We start from the raw sequence: 18066 nt of genomic DNA, 5'->3' as shown, positions 1-18066 counted from the left end.
TCAGGTGTCGGACACGCACAGGACTTGGCTCGAATTCCAAAGTGGAAATTGGGTCGGGTCCTGTCAGAGAATATATCTCCGCAGTGTTATTTTTGAGTTATCATAATTTAGCTGTCCCTTTTGAACCTAGATCTTGGGATCTCCAGTCAACTAGGTTGGGTTTCCACTATGACGACTCATTTGACATGGGCGTAATTCATCTTAAGATTGTAGGAAATATGAGTATGTATGTAGAGAATTGATTGAATGAATAAAACTGCAGGAGGATTGCTCTATTTATAGATGATGAAATACCCTTTCTAAAAAGGTATCCCAATATGAAAAGGCAAATAATGCATCCCTTGATCTTGAAGAGTTGTCACCCCAAACAATGTATCTCTTAGTTTGAAGAGTTGTCACCCCACAATTGAAGATGTCTTTACCCAAGGGTCATGTCTTTAACCCAATGGATTTTATTAATTTCCATTCAAACTAATATTAATTTCTCACAATTTTTTCCATCTTCAGCCATGCAAAGCTATATTTTAGAGCCCTTCATATTTTATTATTTTGAGAAAAAATATGGTACAACACTCTTACATTCCACAACTATGTATTGTTTAATTTAATTCAACTACTATTTAGAGACAATATTCCATATATGACACGTGTACATTTTATTTATATTTTTTTAAAACAAAACAATTTTAAAACATTTTAAAAGATTTTAAATATATTTAAAAAAGTAACTTTTCAATCAATGGTTCTAACCTTGATGGGTCAAAAACCAATTATATATATATTTTTAAAAGCAAAACGAATTTTAAAACATTTTAAAATGTTATTTTAAAAATAAATAAATAAACCTAATAGCTAGCTTACGTCATCGATGACGTCAGCGTTTCTTTAATATTAGATGTTGGATATGCAGTTGCAGAGATGCTTCGTTCTCTTGTTCACGCGTGATACTTTCTCTTTTTGAAAAGCACATGCGTTGAGCCCACAAAAAAAATTTGGCATAGGCTAAAATTGGGTTACAAATAGCCTGCTTGGCTTGGAGGGCTAAAGGGCCAAATGTGGTCCAAAAAAAAAAAATATATATCCCATAATTGGAGATAAATTTTGCATTATTTTAAGACTATATTTGACCTATGGACATAGCTGGAGATGGCCTGACATAGAGATGTTGACTGTCAAATTGACATTTTCCATTCGAGTAGCTAGGGTTGCTAAGACTGCTTTGCCCTTATTATCTCCTTGTCTTGTAGGTCTCTTTTTCTTTTCTCTATATTAAATGAACTTGAGGGGAAAACCCACCCCACAAACCCCACAAAAAATAAATAAATAAATAAATTTATATTAAAAAATGTGTTAAAAGATCAAACCTGAAGAGAATTAATTAGAAATAAGACTTTTTCTTAAGAATAAAAACAGGATTTTCTCATTTATATGTACTTTCTGGCTCTCCACTCTTCAGGCTTTAAGAGAACTTTAGATGGACTCAGAAAGAAGTTGATGTTTGTAATCATAAGATGGTAATATTTGAGGCTTTCCTTCGCAATTTGACTTCATTAGCAAAAGATGATTGTTAGCTTTTACCTTCCCAAAAGAACTCTCAGAACAAACACAGGTCCAGACTCCAGAGGTAATTACCAATTACCACTGAAAATTAGCTGATTTCTTACACTGAAAAACAAAGGTCAAAAATGAAATTAGCTAGTGTTTCTACGAATGCCCTCATATGCACAAGCAACTTGAAACTAATTGATCCGATTTACAAATGCGATAGACGATCCCAATAGCTCTACATTCCTACCAGACCAACTTTCCTCCTCTGAAATAACTGAAGGCATTAACTTCCCAGCAAAATAAAAGTAAGAAAATCACTGTGGGATTTGGAGCAGTCAATTGAGCAGCAGGAACCCAGAATGTTGCAAAAGTGTCATCATAAATGCCTTGTGCATCAATGACCAGCTGGGGGGCTCCCTGGGGCTGTAGGTTGTGTAACTCTTAGCGTCCCACCAAGTTCGACTGGAACAAGCGGGACAAGGGAATGCAAAACATCGGTTATCAGTGGGCGGTAACTTGGTTCTGGTTGCACACATAACACAGCTACAGCAGCAACCTGTGCGTAATGCATTGCAACGCATCAATTATATTACAGCATGAAATTTTGTGTCCATTCAGTACAAACAAAAGAATCGATAGACATAGTCAAGCACGAGTCTGTCATAGAACTAATTGCAACCGAACATACTGGGTTTGTAATTCAGAAACCTGGTATAAGTGCTTCAGATCCATTGTATCTTTGATCACAGGATCCACAATGTTTGGAAGCTTTGATCTGTCAGTGAGCTGAGGCATGGCCTGTATTACAGCATTGAGTTTTGAAATATTTAAGTTTTTGACAGGAATTATGCAAATAAATTAAAATTGAGAGCAGTTAGGAGAAAGGCATACCCATGTGACTATAGATTGGCACTGAGTTGGTGCCAGTTTTTCTACAGGCCTTCTTCCTAGTAGAAGCTCCAGAAGCACAATCCCGAAAGCATAGACATCACTCTTGTCTGTCAATTTACCTGAGAAATCATAAGAGTGACTTGCTTACCACCAAAACTTGTTTCAAATGCTATAAAAACAAAAGTGAAAGCCGAGAAGTCTGGTGCAGGGAAGCTCACACAGCTCTTTAGAAAATTGTGCTATTTAGTATTCTCGCTGACAAAGTGCATTTTGGTGGCCATTATTATTTAAAATGTGTGATACTAACATGCATATGCCATCCAAGTCTATAAACAAAAATTTACATATTATTCAGCTAAAAACTTGTCTTCAAGGTGAATCCAAATTTATCAGAAAATCAACGGGTCATCCAAAAGTTGATAACTATCAAGCCGTCCACCTCTCCCTTCTCTCAAGTTCAAATTTCCACATAAATGGCTTATAACATCCCTAATTTCAGATAAGCTTGAGTATAACAAGTAGTTCTGGGATTTCCTCTTCCAAATCTAAAATGGTATATGAACCCAGTGGCAGAACATGTGCAGCTACGGCCCCTAGATAGCTTAACTAAAAGACACGTACTTTATTATGTCGATCAAACGCAGTACCATAGTAGTTGTCAAGGGTGCAAAGAACAATTAGATTAGATTTAGCTTAGGGAAAAGAAACTATAGTTTAGTAGACACAGTAACCAGTGAGAATTAAAGAATACACCTTGCAATTATTACAAGTTTAATTGGCATACCATCTAAAAGATACTCTGGAGCAACATAACCCAAGGTGCCAGAGAGCTTGATGTTATTACTGTTTTTGGCCCCATCAGCCACAGCAAGACCAAAATCAGAAAGCTGAAACATGCCACCATGAGAGAGAAAAAAAAAAAAAACTTCAGTGAATTTTGCGCTAGAGGATGATAATAATGCATTATTGAAATATTTTAATACAAGCTCAATAATTTTATAAGGAAAGATGAGACACTACAATAATTTATATAACCATACCTTGGCATTGAAGTTGGCATCTAAAAGAATATTAGATGTTTTCAGATCTCTATGGATCACTGGAGGGTTGCAGTACTCATGCAGATGTTCTAATCCTCTGGTCAACAGTACCCAATATGTTAAAATGTAAACAACCCATAACAACTAAAGGACTCCACAATTGGGAAAACAAGCTCACCTTGCTGCATCAAGAGCAATTTTCATTCGCATATGCCATGTTAGTGCTGAACCACGAGACGGTCCTGCAACAATAGGACAAAAATATATATTTCATGATATTCCTTTTTTAATTTTAAAAAAAAAATAACAGAAACTAAATGTATTACCATGCAATTGAGTTTCCAGAGATCCATTATGCATCAACTCATAAACAATGAACCTCGTGTCACCATCAGTACTACAACCCAAAAAGGAAATTATATTTGGATGCTGAATTTTATGTAACAACTCCACCTCATTCTGCAATTTAGACATAATAAATACATCAGATAAGATTTACAATAAATACAGCATTATACAAAACTCCAACTAAAATTTTGAGCAAAAGTTACCTCAAATTCTCTCTCAGCATCCTGACTTGCACAGTCTAGTTTCTTGACTGCAACAAGCAAATTATCATCCAACCGAGCCTTATAAACACATCCAAATCCACCCTCACCAATAATGTTGCTGTCCCGGAAATTGTTGGTGCCTTTTTCGAGTACTTTATATTCAATTACTGAAACAGATCCTTTCTTAGAAACCATCCTTATGGAATTGAATTTACCCATAAATGGACCCAATGCAAGCCCCTTCTCAGCATCTACTTACACAAACCAAAGAAACAGAACCAAACAGAACAAAAAATCTCAGAGAAGAACAATTTACAAGCATACTAAAACGCACAAATTGAAGCAAGATTTAGGGGGCAAAAAGTGCTTGGTACAAATGAAAGTACCTGAGCTCTGAGCACTTTTCTTGTGGGACTTGTGTGGACATTTCTTGTGATAAACCCACAAGCACAACAGTGACAACAAAACTACACCAAGTGCAGTGCAGGTGACAATGAGAGCAATTAGCATTTTCCTATGTGGCTCCATTTGATGCCCTTCACTTCCTTCTTGAATTTCTGATTACAAATTAAATATATAGAGGCGTTTTTCAGCAAAAATTGAGCAAATGGGCAATATCTCATACATTAAAACCAGGAGATTTTTGCACCAACATCACAGAAGTTGATAAAATCAGAGAAATTGAATTCAATATATTGTAGTAAATGCACGCAATTTGGTGGTCATTTTTGAAATTCGAATTTTCGAAGTGGTGCACCCGTGACCCAATTAAAACACCACTCGCTAGAAATGAAAAGGAAGAGTCTTCAGTCTATGGAGAGCAGAGCAAAGCATAAGTATTAAGTACCTGGAGAGAAGGAAGCCATTGATGAAGCAATTGGAGAAATGGGTGAGGAAAGCGGAGCTAATATGGAGGAAACAAGTGGGTCAGGTGTGGCACCAACACAAATGGGACATGGCTGATTTTGGTGTACAAGCAGCAAAAGCAAATTGAGAGCAATAACAAGAAGAAGCTTCATTGTTGTTTGCTTTTGCTTTACTAAGTTTAAGAACACATGAAAATACAGATTGTGGGTTCCAACCAATGGCGGAGAGAGAGAGAGAGAGAGAGAGAGAGAGAGGTTTGGGAAGCCTAGGAATGGTGGGGAGGTGTGTTTTGGATCTTTCAGGCCTTCTCCTTGAATATTTTGAATTCTGACTCTTTCTCTCTCTCTCTGCCTCTAGCAAGTAGCCATTTCTTTTTAACTTTTAAACTATCTTTCCATCTGCAAAAGGCAAAAGGGAAAACAAAGATGCAATTGCAGAGAAAAGCTGTATTTTATGTTCTGGGTGGGGACAGTGCACACCAATCATGTGGAGAGTCAAAAACCATTAAACATCAGTCATAATATCTTTTCCAAATCATAAATAAAATAAAATAAAATAAAATTATACAACTAATTGATGTGAGTGAGACCCATAATTTTTATTTTCTTGTCACTATAAGCACTATCTTCAATGTCTTTTTTTTTGTGTGTGTATACTTTTCAAATTGTATAAATAATAGAAAAATACATTCCTTCTTAAAAATATCCATATATTTATAGAATATCAGATGTGTGCAAAACAAGTATAATGACAAAAATTGATATAATTAACAACAGTGAAGATTCACATGAAATATATTATGATGGAGTCATTTTCATAGCAAAACTGGTTGTATCTCTACAATCCACACCCCCAATGTGAGAGGGGGTTTGGGCAACTTCTTTTTTCTCTCTATATAAATATAGTGAAAGATACTTTATTCATTAAACAAACCCATCAAATAGCTATTTTTGGTGTGAAAATATTCCCATCCCCAAACTATCATATATGTTTGCAACACAAGTATGAATACAAATAAATGCTTCCTTTTTTTCCTTTTACCAAAATTAGAAATGAGAGGGAGTGATGGGAATTTACTTATTGATCAGCAAGTCAAGACTCTTTTTCGTTGGACAGGACTCCGTTAACGATATTTATTTTTTCTTTATCAAGGCTATGAGATTACCCATCTACTTCTTCTTTTTTTTCTTTTTTTCTAACGCCCTTCTAGTTCTAGTTGCCAAATTGGAAAGATCAATGATCCAATATTTCATATAAACAAAGACTTGTTTGTCACGTGTTTGGTGAAAAACAGGTAACATATATCTAGTATTCGTATGCACCCATGTTAGTCCCTTGCTTATTCTATGGGGACTTTATTTCTTTTATTTTTCTTATTTATAAAAAATAAAAATAATAATTGGTAAGGATTATAGGGAAGGAGACCCACATGCGATGAACAAAATAGTCAAAGATCTAAGGGTGGGTAGAGTGTCACAGTCAGACCATTAGGTCTGATCCTCTTTCTTTCTGCATGCAATAGCTGACAATTTGTAACATTACAAATTGCTTGCTTCGATTTCCAATGTTCATCATCATGATCAAGCAGGCCCAGCTTTGGTGCAATTTGTTGCTCTTGGTTTCTTTTTTTGTTTTTTGTTTTTTTGGCCTTTTTAGCTTGTCTGCAGACTGCATGCATGTTGTTCCTGTAAAATTATTTAAAATAAGACCAAGACCATAAACAAACATCCCACTCATTATTTCGCTTTACCAATTTGAGATTGAGAGTTCTTTCGTTTTTAATTAAAAATATAATTGATGATGATTAATTAAGGAACTTTTTTGGATAATATTATAGCATGAATTGGAATGATCACCCTTATTATTATATAAGAGGATTTTTGTCTCCTTTTTTTTCTATATTTTATTGGTATGTGGTAAGGCAATTGATTGCATGGGTTACTTGTGAAACCGAACAAAAGGAAATGTACTTCAAATATATTTTATGAAGAAGAAAAAAGGTAAATGACAAGCAAACTAGTAGGTAATTGTGTCATATAATTTTACATATTATGTCGTTAGATTGTTAATGTAAATTATACATATTCAAATAAGAGTGCACTCGATTATTTTTCAGTTTCAACCCCATTATATTAAGAAAAGTAATCATGCCATCAATTATTCAAATTCAACATCATCATCTGTCTATATATATAATCTATATTGTTGTCCATTAACCAATTGGACCTAAATTAAGATTCTTTAGGGGAGAAAGGAAAAAAGACATGCTCCATGAAATAGTACCGAATATGCATGTCTATATGATAGATATCAAAGTAATAAAATTATTTTTTCCAATTTTCTGTATAATAAAGTTAATTAGTCTCTCGACTCACCCTCGCACACTTGTCTATATGTTTCTGTTTTTATTTTATCTTTATTCACAGCGAGTTCATGTTAGATATGTAAAATTGTATTTTTCAAAATCTTCTTAATAATGAAAACCATAAATTATTTTAAAATGAATCATAATTAGATTTTATTTTATATCTTTTTTAGGCGACAAGAGCATATCTTTTAGGGCCAGTCCAATTTTTTCCATGGCCCCAGGATTAAAACCAAACGCAAAAAAGAAGTTTCCAGATAAAGTTTCACGTGCATGCAGGAGTGCGGGACCTTCTTCTTCTTCTTCTATTTTTATTTTGTGTGCGTTTCTTATTCTCTTGTTTGGCCATAACTTTTTTCCTTTTTGATTCCAAAAAAGTGTGGAAAAGATGGATATCTTCTAATTAAAAGCCAACTTTCTATGGAGATGACTTTAGTTACCAATGGCTTTTTCCTTTATTAATTAAATTTGTAAATTAATTAAATCCAGGACTAACTTGACAAAAGCATCAAGCTCAAACAGAATGATGAGGCCGCTCAACTAATTTAAGAAATACCAATTTGTTGTTGAGGAGGAAAACTAAGTCTTTTTATGTTTGTAAACAAGCAACTATCAGTCAACAAATTTCATATATTCAATTTGGTAGCTAGCCGTCTCATATTTGCACTTATGGTAATAATTATAAGCGATAAATACTTTAAACTATTCTAAATTACAGTGAGAAAGATTCAAAATCAGATGTAGAATGGGGAGTAGATTCGTTCTAACCAACTTGAATTATATTCATTATTTACTTGAGGAGCAAAGAAAAAAAGTAATAAAAGAAGCAATGCATTTGCGTGGGTTTCTTTCTTTCTGCCAAATGGGCCATATATATGCCTGCAGATAACTTGCCGAATGAGCAACCTCTAATTGGTTTTTTAATGTAACATTAGCAATGAGAGTTATGGGAGATAAATTATTAATTAGAATGATCGAATCTAATTCATAATCATGTCTTTTGTAATTGTCAACTAATTTATTGAATATTGATGTGAAGGTGATTATTATTATTATTTTTAAATTAGAAGCCCTACTTTAGCTGAGATTAATTACCACTCTAGCTAGCAGTGTCAATCTTATTTTCAATGTCTTTGTTCCTTTATTCCAACATTTGCTTAACATTAAAGCTTCAAACAAACCTAATCATTTTACCGTCTTTGTCCTTTGTTCTCTTATGTGCGTTGATCTAATAAATTTTTATCGCTTCGTAATTTCCTCAAAAAAAACTTCTTACAAACGTGAATTAAGTAAATTGACCACGACATTGTATTTGTCATCTTCGCCCAAGGACGGAGCTACTTAAAGACCAAGATGGTTGTGGACCCCTTCCTTATCCCCACCCAAGTTCCCCATATTTCCCTCCTCGTGTCCCCTTATTTTCCCGATGTAGGTCCCTTTTTTAGGTACTATGCATCCGTCATTGCTTTGCATACGAGTTTGATTATAAGTTAAAGTAATTGAGATTATTGCTTGTATTTAAAATTTAAATTTTTTATAAAAAAAACTTTCTTAATCTTTCTTTGTCTCTCCAAGCACGTGGAGCACGTGCGCACAAGTGTTGGGAAAAGTCTGTATGTCTCATTGTCTCACTTAGTGATGTCGGAAATTGTATAAATACATGAAATTATAAAGATGTACAATCTTCAGTTTTGATCAGTGTGGCAGCAGCCAGTACACACACACTCAGAAAAATTAGGGAATAAAATTATGTAGTGATCATTGATTTCGTTACCACCGACATTTTTCATTTTCGACCCATGTAATAATAATTCATATAAATACTTGTCCAATCCAAACTGCTAATGCGTGACATGAATATCCAGGACAATTATTGCCATCCTTTCTATTAATATATTCCACTTAAATACACATATAATGAAATTTTGCTCCACATGGAAAATTTTATCCACCAATTATCACTTTGGGCCCTTTTGCCAAGGCAATCTTCTCTCATTGATTGACCAACAAAAAAAAAAAAAAAAACCCAACTTTCCCTCAACTTACAGACCATACGTGGCCCTTTGCTCCACATACATTATCAGTCATGTTCACCTGCTCGTCGTGGGGCGGGGAATTTGTCGCCACCCGCTCCATGTAGTACGGGTGAACGGGAATGTGTACAATATTATTTTTTTGTAATTTGTAATTTTTTTTATTTCATACAAGGAAATCATGTTTGTCTATCTAGAAAATCATTTCATTCATTTTTAAATCTCAAAATTCGGGTGATTGTTTACTAAAAACACTAGTCTCCAAGTTGTAAGATCATGTACGAGGGCTGGCGCATGCCCAATGTCGGTGGTCCAAATAAGTAAAATAAGGTTGGTGTATAAACGTAAACTTTTAGTTTGTAATTTTCTATTTTCTATATTTATTTCAGTTGGAGAAAGGAACAATGCGGGCCAAGTTGTAACACAATTATAGCTTACTAAAGTTATCCAATTCAATCCAAACTAATTGTAGGCACCAAACCTGGTATATAAATCTGACAAGTTTGACAAAATGGCTCTTGGAAAATTTGGGTTGCAGACAAATTGGCCCCAACTTCGACCAAATCCTTTATTAGAATCATACTCCAGAACAAATTGGCCCATTTAGTTATTAAAGATATAAAAAAAAGCAAGGGCTTGCACATGTAGGGATGTCATAATGATGATCATGAGGTCCACATCCGGCCAATAATAAAAAAAGCCCGGATTTGTTCAAACCGGCTTAACCAAATCAAATCAATTCAAGCTGTTCGATTCGGCTTTTGCACTAAACGTATGTAATCTTAGACATAACCGCACCAAACCAAAATTTGTTTCGTTGGGTTTGATTCGATTTATCCTATATGAAAACCGCCTATGCTAAATCATGATATTAAATTGATTAGATTTCCTATTTGAGGGTTAAATACAGTTAAACCAAACCGGGTCTACCTCTACCACTTTTTTTTCTTTCTTTTTTTCTTTTGTTTGGGAGAAATTTTGAATTGAGACTAGCTCTATCCTGTTTAATTTACGGCCAGCAGATGCCATCCTGAGTTCCAGCTTGGCAACAGGTTATAGAGAAATGTGGCCCAGTTGGAGTTGAACCATCCTTTGCAAGTCGGTTGGGCCAGCTGCCATCTGTCCTCATTCCACCTCTACGCCATCCAATTAAATATACTCGTGACACGTGGACCTATTGATTTTTATTCGGGTAGGAAGTGGACTGATGTGTGCGTTTGTTGTCTCGAGCACACGGGATTCTTTCTTATTCCCTTCCTTTGTCTTTTGGCTTCTAAATGACTGCCTCTCATTTTGGGTTTAATTACCAAGTTGGGCCTAGTTTCCTGAATCTGGGTCGCTGCCTTGTCAAAAGACTCGTAACCTTCGTTGTGCCAAAGTTGACTGCTGACCAGGGCAGTTTGAAACCGAATATGTGTCTTTGAATAAAAATCAAGAAGTCGAAGGTCAAACCAAGTTGATAGCATATTTTTATGGACGGGTAATGTTAGATTTATTATATTTTTATACAGTATTTCTAATTAAGATGGACTTCACTCACTCATCTCTATTAAAAATGTGATACACAATATGATAAAAAAAATATAGTACTCCTAACATTTTTCTTTATGAAAATATTTTTCGGGGTAACAATGTTGAAGGACTTTCAGTTCTATACAATTTTCAGTTGCAATGGATGGTGCTTAATTTTGGGCCAAATCTAAGCCACTAAGTAAATGTACTTGAATATAAAAATACATAGAAGAGTATTTTATGATATGTTGAATGTTTTATAATTCTTTATTTTTTGTTATATATATATTAATTATTAATTTAACACAACCGATCCATACCGAAAATATCGGGTGAAGGAACAGGTGAGGATATCAATTACCCATGGAAACCCGTACCTAACCGATCTTTAATATTACTTTCTTATTTAATTATAAATATATGTGTCAACATGTTAATGGTTGAATAAAAAGGCATTATGGGCTGCAGTACTTGATAGGATTGCCATTTGTTATGTGAAGTGGCGTCTTCTTATTGGTACAAGTGTCACTGTTGGGTTCTAGACACGTGTCTGTTTGGACTAACATTGTCCAATTCCTAATTTACAAGGATTGAGGCTTCTTATTTCGATCGGAAAAACGTTTTTATTTTGCAATATTACTAGTACGGGAATTAAAAGAAAAAAGAAAATCATATTTGATAGGGGCATTGTGGTAGTTCCTTCCAAAAATAAGGCGCAAGAACTAAGGCGGTGGATAATCATGCCAGCGGTGGTTTCGAACCCACGTCACACACGCCCGTCTTCACGAATTAAAGCAGCGTTTTAGGTAAAGGGCCTTCAATGATACTTCCCATCACCAAAAAAAAAAAAAAAAAAAACGGGAAGGGAGCTATATGTCTCCTACGCGCTTCAGATCACGCGCATAAACAATATCATGTAAATCGTGTTTGGATTTGATGGAAACAAAGAAGTTAATGGAATTAATATTTAGTTGCTATTGAATATTGCCATATAAAAAAAAACCCTATAATTTTCAATCTCAAAATAAATTTTTAAACCAATTAAACCTTCGTAGTTTAATTGTGGACTATCAAAGAGTTATAATGTAAACGACTTGTAATTCACGTGATTATAAGTTCAATTATCATGTGCATCTTTTCACTAATAATATTGTTATATTTTATAAATTCAATTATCATGTGCATCTTTTCACTAATAATATTGGTATATAAAATATAACGAATTTTGATAGTACATTTTATGTGGTTCCAACCAAATAATAAAAGTCGGGTCCTTACTTCTTGAAAATGAAAACTTTGAATTTAAAAATCACTTTAAAAATGTGTTTTAGTTTTAGAAACCTACCTAAATTGTTTTCCTCAAAACAAAAAAGAAAAAGGAAACCTAATTGTTGAAGGGAAAAAGTAAATCGAAAACAATGAGAGTGGGTTTTATTATACTCTACCACCTTTTGTCGCTTTCCCTACTCGAATTGCCTTAAGGTATCTTCCCCTTCCTTTCCCTATAAAACACAGCCCTCCCTCATTCCCAATCTTCACACTGTCTCATCTTCGTTTTCCCTTCTCTTTGTAAATTCCCCTTGGCTCTCAAGAGCCCCAAAGTTTGTAATTTTCTCCTTGTCTTTCGATGCAAGAGCTCCAAAAGCTCGAATTTTTGGATCTGATTTTGTTAGATTTTATATGGGTGTTAAAGTTCTCAGTCCCCAGAATTGCCTCAAAGACTCTGTCTCACCTCAAGTACTGATGAATTACAATCGAAGCCCTAACCCTAATCGGGTCAGAACCTCCCCACAAGCCGACCGGACTAAGCGAAGGCCGACCAGGCCCAACAACCACCCACCCCCTCCGGTCCAGAAACCCGCTGCCCCCAAGAATGTCGTGATGGGCCAGGTCAAAATACTAAAACGCGGCGAGGAAATCCCCAAAGCGGCCCCGATTCAGCCACTACCGAAGCAGAATCTCCATCCCCAAGTTCCGGATCTCGGATCCACCAGCCGGATGGGTCCTGACCCGAAGATGGTACCGATTCCTCCGAAGCAGACCAAGTTCCCGGAGCCGAACTGGGCTTCCGGGTTCTACGCCGGGTCGTCGTCGTGCATAGCTGCGCCTCCCCCGAGTTCCCTACCTCTGCCGTCGTTCTTCGCAAAGAAGAGCGCCCCTTCAAGCACCGATGAAGCTGCAAGCGTGCTGCTTAAACTTCTGCGGCTCAATTTGTCGTAGATGGGTCGCCGGTCCATGGCGGACCAAGCATGTGCAGCAGTGTAGAGACAGCGTTTGGCTAATGTTTGTGTTGTGTGATTATCGCCCTTCCCCTTATTTTTTCGTGGGAAGATAGATGGATGAGGTCACAATTCGACCTAACGCTTTTTCTTCTTTTTAGATTAATTTATGGGTTAGGGATTTTAATTATGTGCAGCAGTAGTTGGTAACTTGGGTTGGCTCAAATTTTTAGCATTTTGTTTTCAATTAAATTAGGGTTGGGTTGCTTTTATTTTTGTGTCGGTACTATTTAAGGTTGAGAGGTATAGTATTTTAGGAGCTGTTTCTGTTAAATAAGGGTATATTTTGTGTACATGTATCCACAAGTTTTTACGATATAGTTGCAAGCAATTTGTTAAGTATAATTTGGTTTTTAATTGCATTGGTGTTTTGTCTACTCTTTTGCACTCTTAATTTCCTTTATCTCGTTGTGATTAACTTGGGGTTTGGAGATGGCTGTGTTGTGTATGTAATGAGGTGTTTGATGGAAATTTGTGGGGAATCGACTTCTGGAAAGTTCAGTTGCTGAGAGATTATGATGAACGTGGGTTCTAACTTGGAACTTCTTGGTGAAGGTAGTAAATCAAATGTTTACCTCAGAATTTCACTGGACTCTGTTTGGTTTTGTTGAACTTGTATAGTTATTTTATGGAGACTTTGTGGTTTGGGTTGGGTTGGGTTGGAGTTATCAAAAGCAAAAGGACAAAAGCAGTTCTGTTGATCAAAAGATTTGATGGGAAATTATTTCCAATGTCTTTTCCAAGAGATGAGATATGGATGATTGGATGATTCTTTTTTTATGTTTGGTAATATTGGGAAGGTGAAAAATTATTTAATTTAATTTTTTATGTTTGATTTGTGTATAAATATAAAACAAATTTAATATAAAGTATACCCATTTTAAAAATATGAATTGAATAAAATAAAAGAATAGTCAAAGTGGTAAATTGTGAGTTGGACAAAATAGTCATAAAAATGTGCATTTAATGCTCACCTCAGGGGTTGGAGAGTTTAATTTTCTCCAGTTTCTCAGACAATCATTTTCTAGTTTGGACTTATAAAACATGAGAAATTCTGATTTCCTATCCCAATCCCATTTTTCATGAACCAAACACACCATAATGTCTCGTTTAGTTCAAAATTTGGGGATTTAGGAATTAGTTTGAAATTCCATTTGCATGTTTAGTAAGTGCACTATTGGAAATGCAATTATGGACTCGTGCGTATTGAGTTCCCATATAAAGGGAATTTCATACCCTTGGCTGAGCTTTGGAATTTGTTTTCCCCCACATGGGAAAACATTTAATTCAAATTTTTATGACTAACTTACCCATATCCTATTTTTAAAATACCATATTTTACTCTTAGAAAAACTCTTCGTATTTATTTCTCTTTAATTAAAAAAAAAAGGTAAGAATATTGTTGGAAAGATGAACAATTTTAATTCCTAATACTCCACAAACCAATGGGAATGTGATAAAATGACCTTTCATGATCCTCATTTCCAACTTTTACAAATATGGGACTGAACATCCTCTATTCCCAACTCATGAGATTAAACATGGAAAATTCATTTTCAAGAGGTTCAATATGCGAACCAAATGGATTGTAAGGGTAAACAAAAGCAGATGACTTCCCAAAAACATAATCCATGCCGATGGAAGGGTCTGCAGCTAAGTACTGGTTAAGCGGAGAAGCTCCTAAATTGAAACCCATGCTTTGCTAGGGACAATTATGGTGGTTGTTATTGGTTGTGTTGCTGGTCTCGGATGCTGAGCTATGAGAAGCATCCGAAGAAGTTTTCAGAATTTGTAATAATTACTTAAGTATAGGAGTTGTGATAAACACAATAATAAGGAATTTTGGTAACACATTTAAAAGTTGGGTCCCTTCTTCTTCAAAAAGAAAAGTTTGAATTTTAAGTCACTTTAAAAAATAACAAATGTGTTTTAGGAAACCTAAAAACAACATAATATCTAATTTCGGGCATTTTCTTCCTCAACAAGAAAAGTTTGAATTCTAAATCACTAAGAAAATAATAATACCAAAATGTGTTTTGGGAAACGTAATCGTTTTCCTAAAAAGAAAAGGAAAGGAAACCTAATTGAGATTCGTGAAGGGAAACAATAATGATGGCTAAAAACCGGTGTAGGAAGGAAACCCCCAAGGGGGGGTTGATGAAAGTGGATTCTATTATACACTACCGCCTTTTGTCGCATTTCCTACTGCTATTCTCTTCAGGTCTCTTATCTTCCCCTATAAAACTCAACCCTCCTTCCTTCCCAATCTTCACACAGTCACATTTCTCTCTGTAAATTCCCAAAGTTTTTCATTTCCTCCTTCTCTTTCGTAGCAAGAGCTCGAATTTTTGTATCTGATTTTGTGAGATTTTAGATGGGTGTTCAAGTTCTCAGTCCCCAGAATTGCCTCAAAGACTCTCTCTCACCTCAGCAAGCGCTGATGAATTCCAATCGAAACCCTAACCCTAATCGGGTCAGAACCTCTCCCCAAACCGACCGGAAGAAGCGAAGGCCGACCCGGCCCAACAACAACCCACCCGCTCCGGTCCAGAAACCCGCCGCCCCCAAGAATATCGTCATGGGCCAGGTCAAAATCCTAAAGCGCGGCGACGAAATCCCCAAAGCGACTCCGGTTCGGTCACCACCGAAGTGGAATCCCAAGCCTCAGGTTCCGGATCTCGGATCCACCAGCCGGATGGGTCCTGACCTGAAGGTTCCGGTTCTTCCGAAGCCGGCCAAACTACCGGAACCCAACTGGGCTTCCGGGTTCTACGCCGGGTCGTCGTCGTGTATAGCTGCGCCTCCCCCGGAGTGCCTACCTCTGCCGTCGTTCTTCGCAAAGAAGAGCGCCCCTTCAAGCACCGATGAAGCTGCAAGCGTGCTGCTGAAGCTTCTGCGGCTCAATTTGTCGTAGATGGGTCGCCGGTCCATGGCGGACCAAGCATGTGCAGCAGTATAGAGACCCCGTCTGGCTAATGTTCGTGTTGTCTGATTCTCGCCCTTCCCCTTATCTTTTCGTGGGAAGATAGATGGATGAGGTCACAATTCGACCTAACGCTTTTTCTTCTCTTTAGATTATGTGCAGCAGTAGAAGGCTTCATTTTTTTTGTTTCTTTAAATTTGTTTTTCGTTTTCAATTAAATTAGGGTTTGGTTGCATTTCCTTTGTGTCTTACAGTACAAGTATAAGATTATATTAGGGTTGGAAGGTATAGTTTTTCAGGAGCTGTATCTGTAAAATTAGGTTATATTCTGTGTCCTAAGTTTTTACTTATAGTTGCAAATATGTTATTAGTGAAATTTGGTTTTTAATTATATTGGTGTTTGATGGAATTACAAATTGAAACAAACAGAAATGGGGTTTGATTTGTGGGAATTGACTTCTGGGAATGTTCAATTGCTGTGGGATTATGATGAACAACATGGGTTGTAAAGCTAGTAAAAATCAAATGGGTTACAACAGTGCTTTTGGCTGGAGCTGTCAAAAGTAAAAGCTAAAAAGCAGTTCTGTATTTTTTTTTTTTCGTTTTCTTAAAGGTAAAGAAAAGCAGATGGCTTCCCAATAAACAGAATCACTTTTTATGTCAGTGGAAGGGTCTGCAGCTCAGTTGGGGACAGTTATGGTGACTTTTACTGGTTTTGCTTTTGGTCTTGGTAAGGCCCAAATGTTGGATGCTGAGCTAGGAGCTTTCTGGACCAAAGCTTCAAAAGACGTTTGCAGAACTTGTTTTCAGTTTCAGAAATTATGAAGCTTACAGGAGGGGTGAAAAATGTTTCGTATCCAAAATCACTCCCAAACGAACTCTACTTGAATGAGTAAAGGTGGAAATTTTTATACCAAAAATAAAATAATATGGAGGTGTGATACCTTTTCTTTTAATTAATATTTAGTTTTATAGCTTTGTCATACTTAGGTTACGAAGGTGCACCAGCAATTAGTGTGCGAAAATGTTTGGTCCATGAAACTTAGTGATGCAGTTTGCAGTTTGAACATGAGAATATTAGTTTGTAAGTTAATACCTTTTATTAATTAGGCTAGACTACAGTCCATTGTACAACACAATGTTTATGGGCTGGCAGGAGTAGCTATTCGTCTATTTGGGTTTACAAAATATTTCTTGGACAGCCTAAAATTTGATCAGTACATCAAGAACCCCTAATTTTAAATTAAAATTAAAAAAAAAAAATCCGTAACCTAATTTCTAATACTTGTCTAAAGTGTATTGATCAAATTAATAATTAAATAAAATTAAAAGAAAAAAAATAGACTTTCAAAGCAAAAGTTGTTACTGCGACAGATTAATATCACATAAAGTATATGCTTGGGCAATAAAAGTTTGTATGAACATGAACGAGTCCAAATAAAAACGGCCCTGTACTTTGATAGACCAAACTCTTTTATGAGGCTAAGGCCTTGATTAGCGGAATATCCCATTAACTCACACTTGTTGCCTCAAATTTATTTTGGATCCAGCAGCAGTATAAAATTAGGTCCTGCAATTTTTGGGTTCACCAACCGCATTTTCGAACCATGAATATCCTTCACACCAACTAGATTTTATGATATCCATTCCCTAGAGGGCTGAAGCTGGTTCCCAGAAAGGGCAAATGTTTTCAATTTTTCATTACAGTTTCGAGGGTTTCCATAAATATGCAGCTGATGAAGAATGGTGCTGCAGAATTTTCATCGAGCCCCATGATCCATTGCCAAAAAGAAACAAAACGGAGAAAATAAAATATTAACTATGTCGTCCATCGTTTTATTACAAGTTTATTTCATGTTTGTGCTTGCATTTTGTTTTCGTACTTGTACTAAGGAGCGAAGCTAGAATTGTAAGGCTGGAGTAGAAGGGGTATAGAAAAATACAAGTATATCAAATGCATAAGTTTTCAAGAATTACATGTTAGAGCTAAAAAATTTCTAACTTAATATGTATAATTTGTTTTAGATGGGCCATTAATAAATTAAAAGTTGTCTATT

The 18066-nt window shown here is 35.8% G+C and overlaps 3 protein-coding genes across 4 annotated transcripts; 2 read left to right on the top strand and 1 right to left on the bottom strand.

The window, feature by feature from the left end:
* Window positions 1-1525: 1525 nt before the first annotated feature.
* On the bottom strand, window positions 1526-5297 carry LOC117616337 (probable receptor-like protein kinase At1g80640). Of its 2 annotated transcripts, none has more exons than XM_034345616.1 (10): window positions 4878-5295; window positions 4417-4587; window positions 4031-4281; window positions 3806-3938; window positions 3658-3721; window positions 3480-3576; window positions 3224-3326; window positions 2440-2558; window positions 2257-2346; window positions 1526-2104 (listed from the first exon to the last, which is right to left on the bottom strand). In XM_034345616.1, the coding sequence occupies exons 1-10, from the start codon at window positions 5047-5049 to the stop codon at window positions 1943-1945; spliced, it is 1362 nt and encodes a 453-aa protein (XP_034201507.1). In that variant the 5' UTR covers window positions 5050-5295; the 3' UTR covers window positions 1526-1942. The 2 variants fall into 2 exon arrangements, with proteins under 2 accessions (XP_034201507.1, XP_034201508.1); XM_034345617.1 differs by having other exon boundaries at window positions 1970-2104; window positions 2237-2346; window positions 4878-5297.
* A 7026-nt stretch (window positions 5298-12323) lies between these two features.
* Window positions 12324-13463, top strand: LOC117627264 (histone-lysine N-methyltransferase 2D-like). The gene has a single exon (XM_034359255.1). The coding sequence runs from the start codon at window positions 12488-12490 to the stop codon at window positions 13025-13027; it is 540 nt and encodes a 179-aa protein (XP_034215146.1). The 5' UTR covers window positions 12324-12487; the 3' UTR covers window positions 13028-13463.
* A 1731-nt stretch (window positions 13464-15194) lies between these two features.
* LOC117627258 (protein TonB-like) lies at window positions 15195-16441 on the top strand. Its single transcript, XM_034359242.1, has one exon. The coding sequence runs from the start codon at window positions 15461-15463 to the stop codon at window positions 15998-16000; it is 540 nt and encodes a 179-aa protein (XP_034215133.1). The 5' UTR covers window positions 15195-15460; the 3' UTR covers window positions 16001-16441.
* The last annotated feature ends 1625 nt before the right edge of the window (window positions 16442-18066 follow it).

Source organism: Prunus dulcis, chromosome 1, assembly GCF_902201215.1.
Source record: "Prunus dulcis chromosome 1, ALMONDv2, whole genome shotgun sequence".
Classification (NCBI taxonomy): Eukaryota; Viridiplantae; Streptophyta; class Magnoliopsida; order Rosales; family Rosaceae; genus Prunus; species Prunus dulcis.
This window is presented reverse-complemented; position numbering and strand designations above follow the sequence as displayed.

Coding starts and splice junctions, on each gene's coding strand:
- LOC117616337 (XM_034345616.1), bottom strand. CDS start 5,049: ATGAAGCTTCTTCTTGTTATTGCTCTCAATTTGCTTTTGCTGCTTGTA. Junction 4,282..4,416: donor GAAAAGTGCTCAGAGCTCAG/GTACTTTCATTT, acceptor TTGTGTAAGTAG/ATGCTGAGAAGGGGCTTGCA. Junction 2,347..2,439: donor GCCAATCTATAGTCACATGG/GTATGCCTTTCT, acceptor GCTGTAATACAG/GCCATGCCTCAGCTCACTGA.
- LOC117627258 (XM_034359242.1), top strand. CDS start 15,461: ATGGGTGTTCAAGTTCTCAGTCCCCAGAATTGCCTCAAAGACTCTCTC.
- LOC117627264 (XM_034359255.1), top strand. CDS start 12,488: ATGGGTGTTAAAGTTCTCAGTCCCCAGAATTGCCTCAAAGACTCTGTC.